This window comes from Centroberyx affinis, unplaced genomic scaffold (assembly GCF_046629955.1).
Source record: "Centroberyx affinis isolate AG114_WGS23_722 - 3 ecotype Tasmania unplaced genomic scaffold, CSIRO-AGI_Caff_v1 ptg000759l_1, whole genome shotgun sequence".
NCBI classification, from domain to species: Eukaryota; Metazoa; Chordata; class Actinopteri; order Beryciformes; family Berycidae; genus Centroberyx; species Centroberyx affinis.
Window position 1 is genome coordinate 112,774 of NW_027279371.1, and position 20,774 is coordinate 133,547.

The 20,774-nt window shown below is 37.6% G+C and overlaps 2 protein-coding genes across 2 annotated transcripts; both read left to right on the forward strand.

Moving 5' to 3' along the window:
* Positions 1 to 783: 783 nt before the first annotated feature.
* Positions 784 to 7,950, forward strand: LOC139644606 (transmembrane protein 176A-like). Its single transcript, XM_071520038.1, has 7 exons — positions 784 to 881; positions 2,761 to 2,955; positions 4,048 to 4,167; positions 5,059 to 5,115; positions 5,443 to 5,670; positions 6,078 to 6,200; positions 6,750 to 7,950. Exons 2-7 carry the CDS (start codon positions 2,779 to 2,781, stop codon positions 6,813 to 6,815), a joined length of 771 nt encoding a protein of 256 aa, XP_071376139.1. The 5' UTR covers positions 784 to 881; positions 2,761 to 2,778; the 3' UTR covers positions 6,816 to 7,950.
* Positions 7,951 to 14,335: 6,385 nt separating this feature from the next.
* Positions 14,336 to 19,984, forward strand: LOC139644599 (membrane-spanning 4-domains subfamily A member 15-like). Its single transcript, XM_071520029.1, has 7 exons — positions 14,336 to 14,437; positions 15,782 to 15,975; positions 16,119 to 16,229; positions 16,941 to 16,997; positions 17,160 to 17,414; positions 17,724 to 17,843; positions 19,204 to 19,984. The coding sequence occupies exons 2-7, from the start codon at positions 15,805 to 15,807 to the stop codon at positions 19,270 to 19,272; spliced, it is 783 nt and encodes a 260-aa protein (XP_071376130.1). The 5' UTR covers positions 14,336 to 14,437; positions 15,782 to 15,804; the 3' UTR covers positions 19,273 to 19,984.
* The last annotated feature ends 790 nt before the right edge of the window (positions 19,985 to 20,774 follow it).

Genomic DNA, 20,774 nt, shown 5'->3' on the forward strand with positions numbered 1-20,774 from the left:
AAAGCGCTGTGTATTGCAAGGCAGTGTGCATGGAATTTTTCTGTTCTATTTAGTACTGTCTTTATCCTTTTGCACCTGCCAAGAAGACTTTGAAGGTGTGCAGATAGCTTGACTACTAGATGTTTGTAAGAAAGGAAATAAAAATCAGATACAGTTTAACTTTGTCTTTGTGATTGTTTTGTTGGAAGTGTATAATGGTGCAACCATCTACTGCAGAGACAATTAAAGTTGGTGTATTTATGGAGGTGAATAACCTGGAATTTGCTGTAAATAATGTAATGCTATCAAGCAAATATTGTATCCATAAATGTAGATTTATTAAGACAAAACTTGGAAGAATGAGCTTATGAAAAATCTTTAAAAAAAATATGGACAAAAAAAAGCCCTAAAACTTTTCTCTTAGTTTATGTTAGTTTAAGATGACCATGTCATTTTCAGTTTGTTTGCTTCTGTATTTACTCATTTGCTTTAAACTTTTTTTTGTGTGTGTGAATAAAATGCCTCTGATGCAAAATTTGCCATTGTTGTTTGTACATGACTAATGTTCAATAAAAAAGAAGAAGAAAAAAAACTGTTGGAAGTGAAAGGAATCTTTACGGAAGAGGATTAGGGCCACATGTGAAAAATTTGTAAATGTTTCACATGTGGCCCTAAAAATTAGCAGATGTTTTCACATCTGGCCCTAATCCTCTTCCGTAAATCTAGGTTGATGGGTCAGGAAAGAGTTAAGTTTCCATGCCTCCAGATGGGGGAGGTACTACCGGTAACAGCCTGGCAGTTTCCCCTCTCTTCCTCATAACATCAGGAACTGCGCAACAAACTCAGAGTCAGACTTGGACCAACGTTTAGGCATTACCGTCCACCCAAACAGTTAAAAACAGGTAAGGCCAGTTTCTATTCTCAGTGTTTGGCTTCTTATAAATTTGTGAATTAATGGAATAATGAAATAATGGAGGTTCAGGTAAGGTGTGGACAGTGTTTAAAGGATTTAGGCTGAGTTCAGAATGTGTTTTGAAAATGCTTTATCCGATTATTTCAGATATTTTAGATCAAGTCTGTTTGTTTCAGCCTTATTCTGAATAGGATCAATTCTGAAAAATGTCCGTGGGATCTAGATTGTTTAGGACATAATTAGTAGAGAGGGAGGGGTTGTAATCTCTTTGTTTACCACGTATTGAAATCTGAGCTGGTGTGAGATCTATGTGAGCCATGGCGTTTTGGGCTACTTCACAGTGAATAGCAGCAGTTTATTTGAAGATGTGCTCAGTTTTCCAGAGGACTTTGTTCATTGTTCATCGTGACATTATCAACTCAAACTCTGCTGCTCTCAATGAGACAAGAGGCAACTGTACAGCTCTGCTTCAGTGTTGAAAGGAGTTTCAAAGTCTCAAAGAGTAGGGATCGGACGATGTGCTTATCCCACAACACGATTCGATACGCGACAAGGGGCGTCACGATAAATAATAAAAGTACAAAAGTTCAGTGACAACAAAGTATGACTGTGCAGAATTATGTTTAGCCTATTCTGACCCACAAATCTATCTAGCAATGGCATTGGCTTGCCAGAATGTAAACAACAATTTAAAAATGTCATTACAAATTGAAAATAATATAAGTTGGATGGAGAACTTGTGAAATCAGTAAGGCCTGGATCATATAGTGGCACCATCAGATGCCGAGGCAGCCAAGTATGTAGCCTATATAGCAGGTCCAAGTGGGTTGCCACGGTCATAGTTTTCCCCAGTGAACTCCAGTGCGAAGCCCCTGGCATGCCTATCCATCATCTATTTATCTATATTGGGACCATTTCATGATAAGAGAACACTAACACTAACAAACACTAACAACAATAACACATATTATTATTATTATTATTATTATTGTTATAGCATTACGAATCAAACGTTAGATTTTATTCAAAATGTTTTCATTATTCTTCCTTTACTTTGTTTTTATGTACAAAAAAAGCGTTAAGACATCTCATAAATGACTCTTTAAAATTAATGCAGGCCTTGAAAAATATGTAATTACTAAATAAATAAAACTATGATTTACAACCGACCTGTCCTGAAGACAAACACTTGCATATGCAAATCTGTGTCGGTTCATGCCACTCTCTTGCCCCGCCCCCCTTTCCAAAGTGCCGCTGGCAGCAAAAAGTGCCACCACTGGAATGGCAGATGCCTCAGCAGCTGCCACTAAATGCACTCGCCCTTACTCTGTGAAAACAGTCTCATTTGTGATTACTACAGCAGAATAAAATGCAGCTAATATCGCGATACATTTTTCTGACCCACTACTCCTATTGTCACATTTTTGTATCGCTATATATTGAATTTCGATATATAGTCCCATCTAGAGGCACTTTGTCCCAGTATCACACATCATAACTTAATCTCTTGGGAAGAGAGAGAGGGAGGTGGAAGTGGTTACTTCCGTCTCCTCAGAAGGGATAAACAGTGGGACCTCCTCTCTCACCTGACCTCAGTTCAATGTACTGTGACCTCGCCAAACTTAGTGCATCGTCGTTAACAAAGGGCCTCTTACAGAGGTGCTGAAGTATATAGACAGAAACTTTAGATTCAGACAGGAAAAAGATATGAAACTAAAAACATCCCTGAAAAAGAAGCCCTGTTCTACAATGACTTCACAACATCTAACGTTCTTCTAACCAAATATTCCGCTCTTAACCATCAGCTACCTGCAACACAATTTCTTCAAAGTGACATCTAATGACACTGCTGTTTATTCTCTTTTCAGTCTCCAGGAGCGGGCAGGATGTCAGTGACCATGACCAAGGGTGAGGGGGTGACAGTGTTCACTATGAAGACTAACCCCAAAAGTTATTGGCCTCCAATTTGCCAAATCCTCGGGGGCCTTTGCTACAGTCCAACATGCTGCTCAGTGACGGAGCGTCTGCGGAGGGTCCAGAGTACTTCTCAGTCCGCACTGGGGGTGAGTGGCACAGCTCATACACACCAGTTGTGAGATTGGAATTATATGTTGTCTATGTTCAAACTAGTTTTTTGAAGTTGAGCACAAGTTTTCACATATAAGAGAGCAAGGCAATTTTTGTTTATTATTGCAAGTAAATAGGGCATTTACATAATTCTGTAACGTGACACCTCATGATTTACATGTGACTGCCCGCACGCAAAACTTGATCACAATTAACGAAATGCAATTGAGGTGTATGTTACAGAATCTGGTAAATTGCCTCAACAGTGACATTGCAGTAAGACTGACACAGCTCCTTATCCATCCCCCTGTGTCCTGTTTTATTATGGGCTTCATTGATTAATCATACAAATCCAAGAATAACGTCTTAGCCTCTTCTTCCTATTTTACACCTTTGCTTCCATTTGTACTCTTGTTTGGATTTTGGCTTCTCACCTTCCTGCAGTCTTGTCAGATAGTTGCATTACATTGTAGGTGTCATGACTGGCTGTCACCGTGTTTCCATTTTTGTTTGAGAAGAACAGTCAGGTTTCCCTGTGAAGATGCCCCTCTTGTTCATCTATGCCCACAGAGCATTTTGATTACTTTAGTTTGAAAAGCTAGCTAACTTTACCTTAACGATGTTGTGATCTGTAAGTCAGATCTTAGTTTATTACAGAGGCCAATCAGAAGAGGAAATATGGCCATTTCCCACATTTACAGTAACATATACATGCTCTGACTGGCAACACATTATGTTACTGCGATTATACTTAATCCAACTAAGAGCCTAATCGCACATGATTGCACTAACACAATCGGAGTATGCCTTACTCGCATTACTGTCTTAATCACATTAAATTTTTTGTGTGGATGTTAACATAGTCATTGCGTGAGGGATTTTCCATTACACTATTCCTGTTCTGTAGCTGTACTTGTACTTGTTTGGGTAGGAAAGCAACATGTAGAAACCAGCATGTACTGTAACCCAAACACCTGAGGGTGGACCAGTAAATATCCACTTAAACAGCGACACCCGATGTCAGCAGTGATACAGACCTTTGTCGTTTATTATATTTTATGTTATATACTGTGTTTTCTCCCTCACAGGCTATGCAGATTATGGTTGGGTTGCTCAACATTGGCCTTGGGGCAATCCTAAACACTAGCGGTGGTGGCTCTTGGTATCAAATGGATGAATACGCCTATCCTTATTGGCTTGGAGCTTTGGTAAGCAAGCTAATGTTTGTTACTTTTGTGTTATTTATTTGTAAGCTTTGTGTTTGTCTTATAGCCGAAATCCACAAGAAATCAAAATTTCTATCCGTGTACTTGAATAAGTCTCTCCTAAAGCTAGAGCCGAGGGATACTCTACGGAAAAAATTAATTGGAGCTGCTTTGTTGATTGAGGGTGAAATATGACAGGGGTTATTCTCAGGTGGATATGTGTACATTTCCTGGTTGACATGAACACCTGCCAAGTGCCAAATGCCAGTAACATTAGTCATTGGCAGATGAATTGCTAATGGTCTCCCACCACACTGGGACACGGACACACTAACATTTTAAAAGCATAATGTTTGAATGCTCCGGTTATATACAGCCTTTAACTTTGTTCCTGCTGGGATTCTCTCTGACCATGATCCAATCAAATCAAAGCAAAACAGTGGCTCTGTATCAATCAGGCTCCTTATTGGCTGCATGTTAGACTGGCTCCACACAAAGAGGAAGGAAACATCTAAACTTCTGCAAACTGTCTGGATTGCCAACAAGCCTAACATTAGCTGAGGATTAATATCAAGTTTTAAATTAACACACAGTGCCTGATTCTACACATAATAGCATTGAAGGGTGACATACTATATATTCAAATGTATATATTTTTTAATTTTGGCCAATAAACATAATTCTTGGAAAGTAATATTGTTTTTCCTAGCCCTTGACAGGTGAGGCAAAAAGTTAGTGTTGGGTCATTGGGTTGTAGCTGTGGGAGAGAGTTGTTGGTACTCACAAATATTGTTCAGTCTATCAAAGATAATAGAAATAACATGCATATCAATTCTGATTTAGGGTTTGTTTTCAAGTGTGGAGTTACATTAATATTTTTTGTCTTTTCTCTAGTTCATTGTGTTTGGCATCATGTGCATTTTGTCTGAGAAGTTCCCCAGTCCATGCCTGGTGAGTATTTTGCAGTAGTGCAGAGCCTCTGGTGCAGGTGCAGTGCCTTGCTCTAGGGCACTTTGGCAGAATTGGTGGGCATTGTAAAAGTAACACCAGCCGCCCACCAGTTTCCACAGCTGGAATACAACCAGGCCTCCAACCAGTGTAACAGGGTGAACCAACAACCTTTAAGATACTTTATTAGTCAGCCTCAGTCCTGCTGCCTCTGTAAAACATATGGGAAAAACTGTAATACTGTGAGTGTACTGTATGTTATTTGAATTTGGTTACATCCTAATACTGTAAGTTGCATAAACATGTTATCTGCCAACTCTTCTACTTTAGGTCATTGTCAATGTGCTTTTCAATCTGGCGGGAGTTGGTTTCGCCATTGCGGCCATCGTACTCTACTCCATTAACTTGGCAATGATTGGAATGTATTGGCTGTGCGAACGTGACTATGACTACGGTGGCTGGTACGAGCGGCGTGAAAGGCCAACTCAAGCTCCAACTCCTTCTGATGAGCAGAGGTCCATGATGGAGAAATGCTTGGAGGGCAAAGCGATTATTCTAGTAAGTGTTGAAAATATCTAGACAGGACGCAAAATACAATGCAGTTGTATAACTGACAAGTGGAACATACAGGGCTTCAAATAATTTAGACATAATCTCTTAAAAGTGGATTCACACCACTCATACTTTCCATTGCCATACTTATGGCAATGACTTATGGCTAACATTATGATAATGTACTTTTCAAATCAAGATAATAGAGTGTTTTACTGAGAACAAAACATTAAATAAAATCCAATGAAATAAATATTAAAAATGGCAGTCTTCCATTAAAAAATGTTAAATAAATAAAACTGCCAAATACAAAGGAAACAGATCAAGTATACAAATTTAATTCAATTAAATAAAACCATGCACCAATGTGTTTTAACATTTAAAAGCTGACACTGATGCTTCTGCCCCACCAGATGCTTTTGAGATCCATCAACATTGTGTTGATCGTCGTGTCAGTCCTTCAGCTCTGCCTCGTCATCAGCTCTGCTGTCCTGGGGATCAAGACTCTGAGGAAGAATGGAAAGGAAGTGAGCAAGGTACAGTGTGCAGAATTGTATTTTTTATTAAACCTTTATTTATCCAGGAAAGGTTGACTGAGCATACATGCTCTTTTCACGGTTCCACACACTCACACCTGGGAGCTGCCCAGTACAACGCAGTCTTCTACTGTTGGACCTTGAACAGCTCCATTGAGGATTTAAGTCAAATAAATTTCACTTAACTGTGGGTTTTCAAGGGATTGTTAGCAGTAGTTGCTGAGAGACAGGCGAGTGTTACTCAGTGGTTACTGGTGACCCTCTGGTCATAAAAACACTTTTCTAACTTCTAGGATACCACTGCCCATGCCACTGTTGACCTTATGTATCAATTCGACTTAAAGGATAAGTTTGGCGATTTTGGACCTATATATAATGTTTCTCTTACATACCTGTAGTACTTTGACCCGCAGAGAATATTGACTTCAGAGTCAGCTGTCGGTTGAAATGGCGAGCTCCGTTACCTCTTGCTGCTCCCTTTCTCTTTTAAAGAAATAAGTGTATCCATACCTTTGTTCTAGTATACTTTACTGTTTTTTTTCTCCTTAGAGCATTGATGACCTGGAGCACTACAAACCACTGCTGGAGGAAGTCACCACTAACCCCATAGCCTAAAAGGAATTCTCTGCTTTCTGGTATCACTTGTGTTGAAGTCCTGTGCGTTTATATGAATAGAGCTGGTACGGGGTTAGGGCTCGTTTCCCACAGGGCCTGCTTATACTAAAAATGTATGCACTTATGGTCTTTCAGGGTTAGGGTTCTTGGTAAATGTGTGCACTAAGTGGCATATGGTATTGAACGTTAATACATCTGAATTGTAATGCTTTTTTGTTGTTATTAGCACTATACTTATATCCCATTGATTCTTATGAATTTTAAGTCTTTTTACTCAAGCTATATCTCGTACAGTTGATTTGTTTGTAGATGAACGGGAAGATTTTTAATTTCCGGTGTGAGATTGATGGACTGATGGACTGTTTTTCTTATATATCCATTATCTTGACAAGATCAACCGCTGTGTTAAGAAATAAAGGCATCCAAACTGTTGACAGCTGCACACATTATTGTTGTTTTGAATTTCCTGTCCATGTGATACAAACTGTAACAAAATAATGAAGGAGGTGCCTCAAAGGGTGACTTGGAAATTTAATAGTATGCCCTAGTTATATGCACCTCCTCTCTTAGGTGTTGAGTGAAAATCCAATGTGAGAACAAGTGTCAGGTGAAGCAAAATAACCAACTTGAGTTCAAAATGTCATGGTATCCCTTTATTTCCAATAAATGGTATTGAACATATATGTATTCTGACCAAATGAAAATGAAAATTAAATGATTAGAGTTGCTCCTTGTTCAGTAGTGTCAATCCAGTTTGTGACCTGTATTTCCTGAATGTACTTCAAATTTGTCGATGGTCATGAACTTTGTCTTAATTTAGTGTGCAAAGAATCTGTATGATTGTTGGGGAAAGAGTTTTAACAGTTTGAATGCTGCCCAGGAAAGAGTTAAACATCCATATCTTGTGGAGGAGGTCCAACCAGGAAATTATACAGAGCCGTCCCTCTCTCCAGCAGGAACTGAAACGGTAAAAAAACAAAACAGACATTGACCTGTAGAAGAGATCGAACCAAAGAGTCAGGTACAGGTCAGGCATTTGTGGATTTCTTCTTTTTCTGGTTGTTGTACCATTTCTTTCTCTGATGAGTTTTGTTGTCCTGTAGTTTCTGTTATCTGATTGAATCTTCAATTTTTACTCTGTTTCTTTGCAAGCAATTTATTTGTTTCACCTGCACCAAATATATTTTTTCTCGCTTTGGTCTGAGTTGTGTCATTTCCATGTGCAAATAAACAAATCTAAACCAACTAAGACCATGTATGTGAAATTAGTCATGTTCATCAACAAGGTTTTGAGTAACTAGTGTTCAAACCTTTCGGGCTATCTGTCATAATTTGGGATTAAATTAATACATGGAAAGTGTCGAGATATCTTCACATCAAAACAGCAACAGAATGGGCTTCAACCAATTTATAATTAGATCAGGGATAGGATTCCAAATTGAACATTTGAAAAAGTTTTGCCGCATAGGCCTACATACCCTTATATTAAACCCATCATGAAATCAATGACAGTTCTCTGACATTAGTGAGCATGTTGCAGTGTTGATTTACTTGTAGAATGACTTCATTTTAAGAAGAACTAACCCTAACTTCCTTCAGCAATTCTTAAATGTGTCTGTGTAAAGATTCCTCAATTGTGGTTTGTTTACAATGTGTGTGAGTGGTAAAAGATGGTTGATTGTGTCTTAGTAAAGGCAGGAAATTCCCACATTCTGAAATCTGAGTTGTTTTGAAATCTCCAAACTTAACCAATGTGTGTGATGTTGATAATCTAGGAATTTAAAGTTATTCTACTGTTGCAGTCAGAAGTATCTCTGGATAAGAGGGCCTGCTGAATGCTTAACGTAAATTATCAAAGTATGAAAGATATAATACTGGACTGCAGAGTGATCTTTATGTTCTATAGTTTGGCAGTCAATTATTGGAAGATTTGATAGATAAAAGATAAAATACTGGAAAAACCACCTAACTGCAGTGCTGGTGTTTTTGTTTCTTGATCTGAAAGTTTCTGTTGTCATTCATTTGACCCCTTGGCCATTGAAATCTGTTAATCTGCTGTGGGTTTGGGTCAATTCTTTACTAGTTCAGTGAATTCAAAATGTAAACAGAAATTGCAATTTATTTGTTAATGATAAAGCATTCAGTCTAAAACAAAGTGTTGCCCACTGGTTTTTAATCTGTGAATCTTCAAAATAAAGAAGTTGTCCATATGTCTCTGCACCAAAGTCAACCTGCCAAATTTCTTTCTTTCTGATTAAAATTATTCTTTTCAGAATAATTTCAAGAGAATTTTAAAAGAATCTGAAAAGCCATTTCATGAAGTGTTTTGAAACACATTTCAGAGATTCAAACTCTTTTTTTCAAGGATTAGAGACACCCCTGATTAGAGATTCAAATGACTTCACAGTGTTTCGAGGTCTGTAAAACATGGAACTATAAAACCTAGTAAAGTGTTTCGAGAGTTTATTTTCCTCAACTCCAAACACCAGTTACGTGTTTTGATGCCTTACTTTCATGGACTGAAAACACCACTATGGTGTTTCAATAGCTGTCAGGGAATCCAAACACCACTATGGTGTTTTGATTGCTTACTTTGTGGCACTCCAGACACCACTATGGTATATTTAATCCCTTTTCTCATGTACTCCAAACACCACTATAGTGTTTATCATTGTTTCATATGGTTTCATATCGATACACCCTCATATGGTATATCAACCGACTATTTTACCTATTTGTCAAATATTGTTCAATTAATTAAAATATCTTTACTACAAATGACAGAAAAAGATTTTTCAGGCATTTTTATTTATGCTTCATTTATGCTTCATGCTGTGACAAACAAATCTTAGTTTTATCAATAAACAATCAGCTGCATACAAGATAAGCAATGACATACATGATATGTCCCTAAGTTTTGTAAAAATATGTAAGTAAAGTCAAAGATATTGTGTGACAATTACATTGTATACTGTATAGACAACTACACAATAATGAATCATTATAAACATTGGTTCAGTGGCATCCAAAATGTTGTGCGTGATGGACGGACAGATGGACGGACAGACGGATGAACAGACAGGGACCGATCCATAGTATCTATATATTATCTGTTAGGGTTAGGATTATTCAGTAGTTGTATGTAAGGGCAGTGAGGGCATCAGAGAAGTTATGCACAGCCAATACAGTTTTATTTGTTGCTACTATGTAAAATCTTTGCGCTGTAAGAATGGACCAGTGGTTGAAATATAGGGAGTTACAGGGCTGAATGAAACATCTTGTGGGGTTTATGTTTCCTCCTGGTGGAGCATCATGCTGCTCTGACCTCCTCATTCAACAGTGTCAAGGTCTGTGGCTGAAGGAGGACACATGATGGACACACACACACACACACACACACACACACACACACACACACACACACACACACACACACCAGAGTTAGTTATGATTACACTTATATTCTACTAGAATCTGCAAAGGCACATAGTGGAAGCTGAAACACTGAAGTTCTGACAGTAGCCTATGTATTTAGCTACTGACACTAGCCACTGTCTGTAGTAGGTTACAGCACAGATTCAGCAGAGGCTACATATTAGCAAAGCAGTAATGTGATAACAAAGCTAAGGTTATATAGAGAACTGTTTTAAAATATCAACAACAGTACACAAGCTTAGCTAGCAAATATCAGCTAGCTAGCTTTAGGCTAGCTATAAATAGCTAACTAGCAAACTAAGGTGGCTATCTTAGATACTAGACACATACAAAATGTAATAAAATGGTCTCCAACAACATACTGTACCATTGCAACATGTTTGTCCAATCCAACGTTAGCTGTGGGTAAACTCAGCCTCTGTAGCAGCACAGCAAGAAGCAGAGAACAGAACAGTGCCAGAAAAACAAACACACCTCAAGCTAACTCCGCCCACCTGCGATCCTCCATTTTCCAATTCACACAGACAAAGAAGACAAATGAGGGGTGTCCTAGTGGCTCAGTGGTCTAAAGTGTGTGCCGTGTAAATGCAATGTCCTGGGTTTGAATCTGGTCCAGTACCTTTGTTGCGTGTCCTCCCAGTCTTTTCTGTCTCGCTCTAATTTGATCTGTCCAGTAAAGGCAAAACGTGCACTTAAAAGAAGACAAATGAGTGTCAGAGCTGCAGTGTCCATTGGTGATACTCTGAAAGACAACAGAAAAGCTACACAACTGCTTTCATTCAACAGTTAAAAAAAAAAAAAAAATGATTGGCCACTAGGCACACAGACCAGAACCATGTTTATATGCTTAGTTGAAAAAGGGGACTATTTACAATGGTTGAACTATCTATAGTTAAACGTAGATACCTCATTACCAACTTAAATACTAAACAAATGGATAGCCCCAGCGCCAAAAATGAAAAAAATAGGAATGGGTGTAGGCTATGCTGCCCTCTTTAATTGACTGACAGCTATTGACACATTGATTTGGCAGGCAAGTGTGTGTTTTTAATTGCATTTGCTATATTGTATGTCTCTAACAGTTTTGTTGACATTAGTAATATTTGAAAACAATACAGTAAAACAGGCCCATGTGATAGGCTATACAATGGGTTAGAAGGCCTTGTTCTCCGTCTACAAATTAAACTCTTCAAGAATGTAAGCGAAAATTTCCTAAATTTACATGGCCAAAAAATCCAGATTGGAAATTTCATTGGTAACTGAAACTGGAATATTTGGATCAGTGGTCAAACCTATCTTATGTAAAATAAAATTGGTGTTATTTGAAGAAGATCTCGTATAACCTGACTTTCAAACATTCAAAACACTCTTTGTGTGTCTGCAGACTCACATGTGTATTGAATCACTTCAAACTGGATATAGCTCTGAAACCCTCACTTTAGTATTGATTTACCATGTTTTGTGTTTCAAAACCAAAATATTGTGTTTAAAGTGCTCCCAAACACTGATATTAGTGTTTCAACTCGAGGAACCCCGAAACACCAATTCCAGTGTTTCAATAGTGCTGCTTATGGTGTTTCAGAACCTGATAACTGCTATCTCCGTACTCCCTCTTCTACCCCAGTCTGTGCTTGGTGAGTTCCTTTCTCCATCTTAGAATCTTGTATTACAATTATTTTGTAGGGATGGGACGATCTGCTTATCTCATGATACGATTCGATACACGATGTGGGGTTCACGATGCGATACAACCACGATGCAGTCATAAATAAAAGTTCAATGACAACAGAGTCTGACTGTGCAGAATTATGTTTATTTCTGAGCCACAAATCTTTCTAGCATTGGCACGGGCTTGCTAGAACGTAAACAACAATTTAAAAATGTCATTACAAAGTTCAAATAATACAACTTCAATGAAGAGCTTGTGAAATTGTGATGGGCAAACCAGTTACTACAGCAGAATAAAATATAGCTAATATCACAATTAATTTTTCTGCCACTCGATACATATTGTCGCTTTTTTGCATTGCGATATATTGAATTTTGATATATCGTCCCAACCCTATTGTAGAAGTTTTTGGCAGTTTGGTGCTGGTTGCATGACAAGGTGCTTGTGGCAAAGGTGTTGACATTGAATGAATATAACACTGATATAATGTTATTGCTCCTATTTGAATTCTAGGTGGGCATCAGTGTTTTGCTGAACCTGGCAGGCTGCTGCTGTGCCGTTGCTGGTATCATACTGTATACTACTGAGCTGAGAAAAAAACAACAACCACCCTCAAATATCCCTATTGTTCTGAAATAAAAATTGTCAGATTTTTTAATGATGGATTACATTGAGTGATGACAATGTACTGTATGAGAGCATTTGATTCTCTTGTAATTCTGTTTCTTTAAAATGAATTTGATCAAAATCAGTCTCTGCAGGATAATTACTGCATGCTGTCATAACATCAACCATGTACTTTCCTGTACAATCAGTGGCTGATGAATGTCTTGGAGATTTTCCTAATAGTCCTGGCAGTCCTCCAGCTGTGTGTTACCTCTGCTGTCCTGAGTGTGAAGGCTTTGAAGAAGAACCGAAAGGAAAGGAACAAGGTATGAACAGCAGGATCATTTTGGATCTCCTCTCCCAGTGGACACAGTCAGGATCAGAAGTGGAATCATTTTTTTCGGCATTGGAAATCTGTCAATATGCAGTTTGATTTGTAGTGGTGATTTTGGTCCAGAGACATATTGACAACTGTAACGCAGTTCATACTGACACACATGGGTCAAGAACAAGTCAGACAGTGTAAAGGTACAAAGTAAGACATACTATAGACAGTGGGCAACACATTACTCCTATCCTTTAAGTGATCTAGAGTAATAAAGTAAGTAAAACGTTATTAATATAGCACTTTTTTGTCTTTTTTAAACAGTTACAAAGTGCTAGAGCTTCAGGGATCAGTTAGTTTGATACAATGCACTGTACCATCAAATTAGAATTCATGTTAGCTTCAGCATCCATTAGTCCTTCTCATATGTTTCCATTTTGTTGGAATCTGAAATATTGATTTTGCAGACGGAGGCCAGCTTTGAACACTGCAAGACGCCATCGAAAGAAGTCTTCCTTCAAAATTCATAGGGATGACACACTGGATTTCTCCTAATGAATGAATTTAATGGAACGAACACCAGTGCTACATAACCTCATTAAAACCACATGCTCTACTAGTAGTGTTTTATCCTGATTTTTAGAGTCCAAGTTATTAAGTGCAACGTTAGTTAATCACAGCGTCGGGGAAATAAGATAAGATGAGACTTTATTGATCTCTCAGAGACTCAGCTGGGGAAAAGATGAATAGAGTATAATCACACAAATAGGATATAAAATAAGTAATAAAAGCACCTAATAATAATAAAATAATAGTAATAATTTGACACTACAAATTAATTTTACTAAACTGCTTGATTTGATTTATTTACTTGTGTGTTGTTTTCATGTTTTGATGTTACGTTCCTTAGTTCCTTTATTCTCTTTCATTTAATAGATTTTTCTTATTATCATGCCTAATACAGTTGTATTTCTTCTGTAAAGTATTTTTTTTATTATTAAAATGTGTTTCTTTAAAATGATGATGATTGCAATTATTATTATTAGTAGTATTAGTATTAGCATTATTACGAGGGAGTCAGAAGTGTAGAATTTCAACAGTTACTCATTGAGGTGGGCACTTCAGACCTGAAGGCACAAATTATATAAAACAAATATTGAGTTCTGTTAAATAGTAACAGAACTGAAGGTACAACATATTAGGGACACTTCCTCTTTTCATGAAGTACACTGATAAGGTGAATCCAGGTAAAAGCCATTATCCCCAATTGATTTATCTTATTAAATTTATACCGATCACAAAGGAGGAGATGCAGATAAAGAGAAGCAGACAAGTTAGAGAATGAGTTTTAAGCTTTGAGACAACTGAGACAATTGGATTGTGCCAAAAGGGCTGCAACTCGATATCAGGAAGACATTCTTAATATTTAGTACATTCAGTGTATGAGGGAGGGACTTAACATCATACTGACTGTCCCCTCCTCTCATCCCACATCCTGTTAAATCAGAAGCTGTGAAGCTAACACACAGCGTAGTCTGTCGCTGTTACAATAAGGAAGCTGTAAGCTTGGTGACAAACCAGAAACAGGTGAGCTCTCTGCACAATCCAACTACTTCTAACAATCTGTTATCAGTGCATCTGTAGCACATGAACTTTGTGGACAGAAACAACCTGTTGAGTGAGTCCTAAGCTGGGTGTTTTGGATAGTTTTTAAGAGCAAAATTAACCTAAACTGTATTTTTTGCACTCTTTATGTACAGTAAAATGTGAGTGACGTGATTTATGGAGAATGAGATGATTTATGAGCGTGTGTTCTTTGTGGAAATGTTTGAATATTTGTGTGTGTGCGTGTGTGTGTGCGCGTGCGTGTGTGTATTGGGGTGGTGGGAGGGCGGGGGGGGGCCTATTGGGCGACATTCAGGATCACACCTGAATGACCCTGATTTCTCCTTTGTGCGCATGCTTTTCTACATCCCTTTTTGTGTTAGCTTTTGGATAAGTGACACAAAGAAGTTGAGACAGCAAACAAAGACATGCAAATAGCAAAGAGGGAAGTGAAACTGGGAACCTGAACCTTTCCAAAAAAATCTGCATGAAGTGAAACTCTGAGTCTTCTGGGAACCAAGCTTTCAAAAAAAAAAAAATGATGACAGTAACCCCCCCTCCTTCCAGAAGACGTAACCTGTTTGTCAGCCTCAAACCTGCATACCCCTATGTTTTCTGGAGGAAGAGCCTCAAGACTGATTATAAGTTTGAACTAAAACTGCTGTGTCTCTCCGTCATACTCAGAGCTGTTCTTAAAATACACCTGATCATACATCAGATACTTCAAATAAGTGTTGGTTGATGCAGCCGTGCATTCTGTTGCAGAAATCCTTACATATCTGCCTTTGAAAAAAAATGACACCTACTCAGGGAAAATGTATGATTGCACAAAACTGACTGTAAGCAACTTCAGTCCCTGGAGCATCTATCTTTTATTGAATTATGAAACATGGATACTGACTTTTTTTGAAGGGGCAATAAGTATAATATAGCTGCCGGAGGTTGAAAGGGTTGTTCATCGATACCAATGTGTTTACTTTGCCAGGTGCTGAGATTTCAAGACATTCAAGAATCCCCCCCCCCCCCCACATACACACACACACACACACACACACATAGACATACACACATAACTATTTACATTTTCAACAGCTCAATGATGAAGGATGGTGCTACGACATTCTGCTAAAATGCCCCCCCCCAAAAAGGGGCATAACTTCTGAATTCAGTGTTTTATAAGTCATGTGATTTTTAAAAATGTATTTATTGACTTATTTCTCTCTCTCTTTTTTGTGAAACACTTTGTAACTCTCCTCTTCTTTTTTTTTTATATGTTACTCCAACAATCTCTGATCTGCAAACATTTGCCTCCATTTCATATTACAGGCGTGTCATCAGCAGTGATTAGGATGTCGGTAACTGTGGACAAAGGCAAGGGGGTGACTGTGGTCACCATAGCAGCTAACAGTAAGAGCGCTTGTCCGGCATTGTGCCAGATCCTCGGGACTCTTTGCTACAGCCCAGTATGCTGCTCCGTGTCCCGGGAGCTGCTGCAAGCCAGTGCACCGGTAGCTCTCGGGGTGAGTGGAATTAAAAGAACAAAGTACAAGTACAAAGAACACATACAAAAACATTATTCACTAAATTCTACAGTGGTGGTCATATAAGTTAAGTTGTTTGAGTGTAAGAAAATTGGAGGTTTTTTGTTTCAAATCTTTTTCAGACTATTCAGATCATGGTGGGTCTGTTCAACATTGGACTCGGGCCAGGACGCACAAGCACACATCCTGGGGATTTGACCCATTTGGGTGCCGCTTATTGGCTTGGCGCTGTGGTAAATCAATATTCTTGTGGTAACACGTTTGCCAAGACAGCATAATATTTGATGTTTAAAAGCAGTAGAAACGATAATGGCCAAAGCAGGACAATGTTTTCCCCATTTTCAAATACTAATAAAAGTTTTGTAATGCTTAACTTTACAATAACTGTATTCCACTGCACTATCCTGGGTATTAACAAATGGAAAAGTGTAAGTAAACAATAATACTGTGTTAGTACTTAAAACATGTGTAACAAAACAACACAAGTACAAATTGGACTACATAATGTACTAAAATAAATCAGTTGCAGCATCTGACATAAGTGAGGCTGACTGATTTACAAACATTTGACAACAAATGACTTTTTTTTTGTTTGTGGAAATTATGTTAAGGTGGATTTTTACTGAGCACTAAGATGCGGTTGTATAACATCCAGTATAAATTAATACATATGACACATAGATATGAGTTGTAGTTACAACACTTTTCCATAGGTTAATACACTGGCATAAGTGTTACTAGACATACCGCACAAACTTTCATTTGTAGGGCAAGAGGTGGATTTCATAAACAGATACAGTAGTTGAGCGACATTAGAAAGTAACATAAGAGACAGTTAGTGGCAATATTACTGGTTTTACATTGCTTTGTTAAAGAAAACATTTATAACATTTTAATAATTACTATATTGGATTTTCATTGATTGTCTTCTGACCTCTCTTCAGTACATCATTGCTGGAATCGTGTGCATTTTGGCTGGAAGGTTCCCTTCTCCTTGCTTGGTAAGTGAGACCCTCTTTACTTATCAACCAGCGACTAAAATCAAAGGAAATTTATAAAGCATATACTGTGGCGGACCGTTCTCAGTAGAATACCAAATACCAAATAGTGTTTGATATTAGAATTGGAATAAAACTTTTAAATTAAGTAATTTTTCCTTTCAGGTGGGCTTCACTGTATTCATGAACATTGTTGGAGCTCTCTTTGCCATCACTGGCATTGCGCTGTATGCCATTGACCTGGGAGATGCCTCTCTGTTTTGGATGTGTAACTGGGGCAACTACTATGATTATGGGTATGGTGGATACTACGACAGTTATGGAGACAACAGGAAAGCTTCAAGTGATGAGAAGATAATGCGAGAGAGACTCAAGCAGCATTACGATGACAAATGCAGAAATGTGGCGTTCTTTGCCCAGGTGAGCATGCTTCTAAAACAAGCCATGATAGTCTGACTGACTTTAACAGCCAGCCATTACTCTTGTTAACGTGACAATCTGATGAGTTTGAAAATTGCAACATCTATTCTTACAAGACAGTTGAAAGTCAAATCATGGTACTTTTTTAAAGAATAGTTGGTAACTTGTCCTTGGTTGACAAAACAATAACATTTTTACAAAATGAATCACCTATATTTTAAACATATTAAATAATGAACTTCAGTTTTTTCCCTCCTAAATTGATATATTGAGTTTGGATAGAACTGTTTTTCATTTCTCCTCCATCAGAGGTTGCTGACATCCATGGACATCACACTGATTGTCCTGGCCATTCTTCAGCTGTGTGTCAACATTAGCGTTGCTGTTCTGGGCATCAGGGCTTTGGTCAATCGAAAGGAGAAGAAAGAGGTATGAACCAACAGAACGCACACAAATTCACTAACCACACAACCAGAGGCAGCAACTGTAATCGCAATGTTGCAGCAACGTTGTTCCAACGTCATAAATGAAAAGTCATACTCACAACGTTGCAGGGACATAGTGTGTTTGTAGGGTAGTAGTAGTGGTAGCAGCAGCAGTAGCAGTATTTGTGGTGTTATTATTTTTAGTGATAGCGATGAGTGGGGGAGAGAGCGGGGTAAGTTGTCATGTAGGTAAGTTGTCTGAGTGGATTTATTTCTGTTGAATATAACAGTATATGTCAAAACGCTCAAATCAAACATTCAATCAAGCACTTTGTATACCTGAAAGTAAATAATGAAAATCTTAGTGTTTTTCTTCTCATTTTTTTTCTTATAAAGGAATCAAAATAATTATACACTGTGACACATAAAAGCAAGGGTCAGCTATAACCTGATCATCAATTTGAATGGTTTAGTGAAGCTCTGTGCTCAGGAAAGGGACCTTTGTCAGGAATGCCTGGTTGGGGCATGTTGTCACATTGATTTTGGAACATGTTGTATATAACTATCCAAATCCATTTTATGATTAGAAATATTTTTACATTCATTCTTTTCTGAATAAATATGATTTTGGTACACCCACAAACCTTTGGCTTGTGTAGCTAGTGATCTCACTGCTGGTCAAGCCTCACATACAGTCACAGAGGGTAGACTGCATAGGCAGATTACTATTATTACTATTTCTTTAAGTGACTCCCATTTTACATAATAAATAATCAAATTAAATATGTATATACTACATGTACATTAATATATCATACTGATAAATTGTATGAGAACGTATGTTTGTCTGAGCATCCCAGGATAGGTGAGGGAGGGGATATTTTACCTGGTGTGTGGTGTTGATTTCTGAGATTAAGTATTTTGTTTTCAATACAAGAGTATGTTATTATAGTATATATACATCAGAGGAAATGGAATTGTGTGCACAAACACAGTACACTTGTCTATGTGACAACATGCCCCGTCATGTGTGACAACATGCCCTGACATGGGGTAAGTTGTCACAACTTGTCAAGTGGATTTTCATCAATAATAATTTTTTCTTCCAGTGAATTATTCAAAATGTAAAAATGCATTTTTTTTTTTAGAGAAACCTTAATCTAGCTAGAAAAATATATATTGTATCTAGTAGTAAGGCACTAAGAAATACACCAATGAGTAAAAAGTGTGACAACATGCCCTGCTCTCCCCTAACACTATCATACAATTTAAACTGTTGAAAATTGATTAAAAAAAGGAGGATTATGACATTAGGAATTATGTTAGATTCTCAACTTTGTCCTGTTTTTTTTCTGTGCCATCAGGATGTTCAGGATATTGAGTATTACAAGCCACTGCTGAAGGAAGTCAACATCACAAGTCCTGGTGCTTAAATCACACTGCTGTGCTGGGTTTTAGTTCAAGGCATGTAGGAAATGTTTTACATTACTGAAATATCAATATCTTCTTTCCACCAATATTCAAAATGAAAAAAACAACAACAAAAACACATTGACACATACAGTCATGAAATGATTAGAGGCATGAAAGTAAAACACATCATGGGTTACTGGTATTCAAATTATGTGTCATCTTAAGAATTAATACAAAGTTTTGAGGGATAAAATCATCTGTATTTTTGGAATATAGATTGACACCTATGGTAGCTTTTATTTTTCTTTCCCAAACTGGATATATTCTAGCATTTTGAAATGAAGGCTTTATTTTCTTCATGGTATATAAAAACTATTTCTTGCTGCATGACATTAGTGAAATACGCATTTCTTGTTTCCAGCTTCTCATATTTTCATATCAGGTCATTTTAATGAATATGAATGGGTGTTCATTATGATGCATGTGATGATCTTATAACACTTGCAATAAGAAATCAAATCTAATTTATATAAGACAAGATTAACATTTTTAAAGGGGAACATTCTGTGCATGGGTTGTATAGCTGCAGCTTTGTGCAGAAAATTCTTACTCTGAATCAATAATTGTGGTGATTTAAAATGTTAAAATGTTGTTAAATGTTGAAATGTTTTCTGTCAGTTGGCAAATGATGTTTTAAAGGAAACGTGCTTCAATAAAGTGAGATATTCCAATGATTGTGGATATTTTCAATTTTCTCTTCAGATGGCTCAGAAGATTTGAATTTTTATTTCAGGGTATCCAGCAAGTGTTAATGCTACTGTTGTGGTTTTGGGACAGTCTCACAAAATTTGTAAAATGACCATGAACTCTGAAAAGCTGTGAAAATTATGTTCCTCCACCACCAATGGATTATGTGACTATAGCACCAATTGGACACAACATTTTCAAATGTTCATCACGTGAAAAGGTTAGTTAACAGTTAGGTTTAGGCTAGTAAAACAACTTTGGTTAAGGTTAGGGTTATTTAAATTTTAAGAGTTTGCGCCAAACTGATTTTAGCTGCAGCATCCTTTTGACAATTTATTCTTATGACAGTGAAATGTTTTTTTGAATTTTCATCTGTCCAGAAAAAATGGGGATATGTGGGAGAAATACATTTTTGTGTGGGCTATCAGTTTTTTTCCCTTTCCTGCCAGCGATGTAATAATTGTATGGCATAATACTAGTTGAACATTGCATTACTGTCTAGCTTAAAACTACTTGCGTACGTCAAAAGGACTTTTTTTTTTTGGGGGGGGGGGGGGGGGGTTGCCATTGCAGTAAGTTTCACTGTGTCATTATCTTTCTGTTCTCTTTTTTTGGCTACACCAGAAATCAGAGTTCTGAACCAAACTTCTGGACTTTTGTTGCCTTCTTCCTCAGCTCCACACTGCCCAGAACCGCTTGCCTAGATCCTCTTGGGGTTTTACACCTTAACCCTACAAGCAGTTCTCAGAGTGCTCATTAATTGTGTAGGTAACAC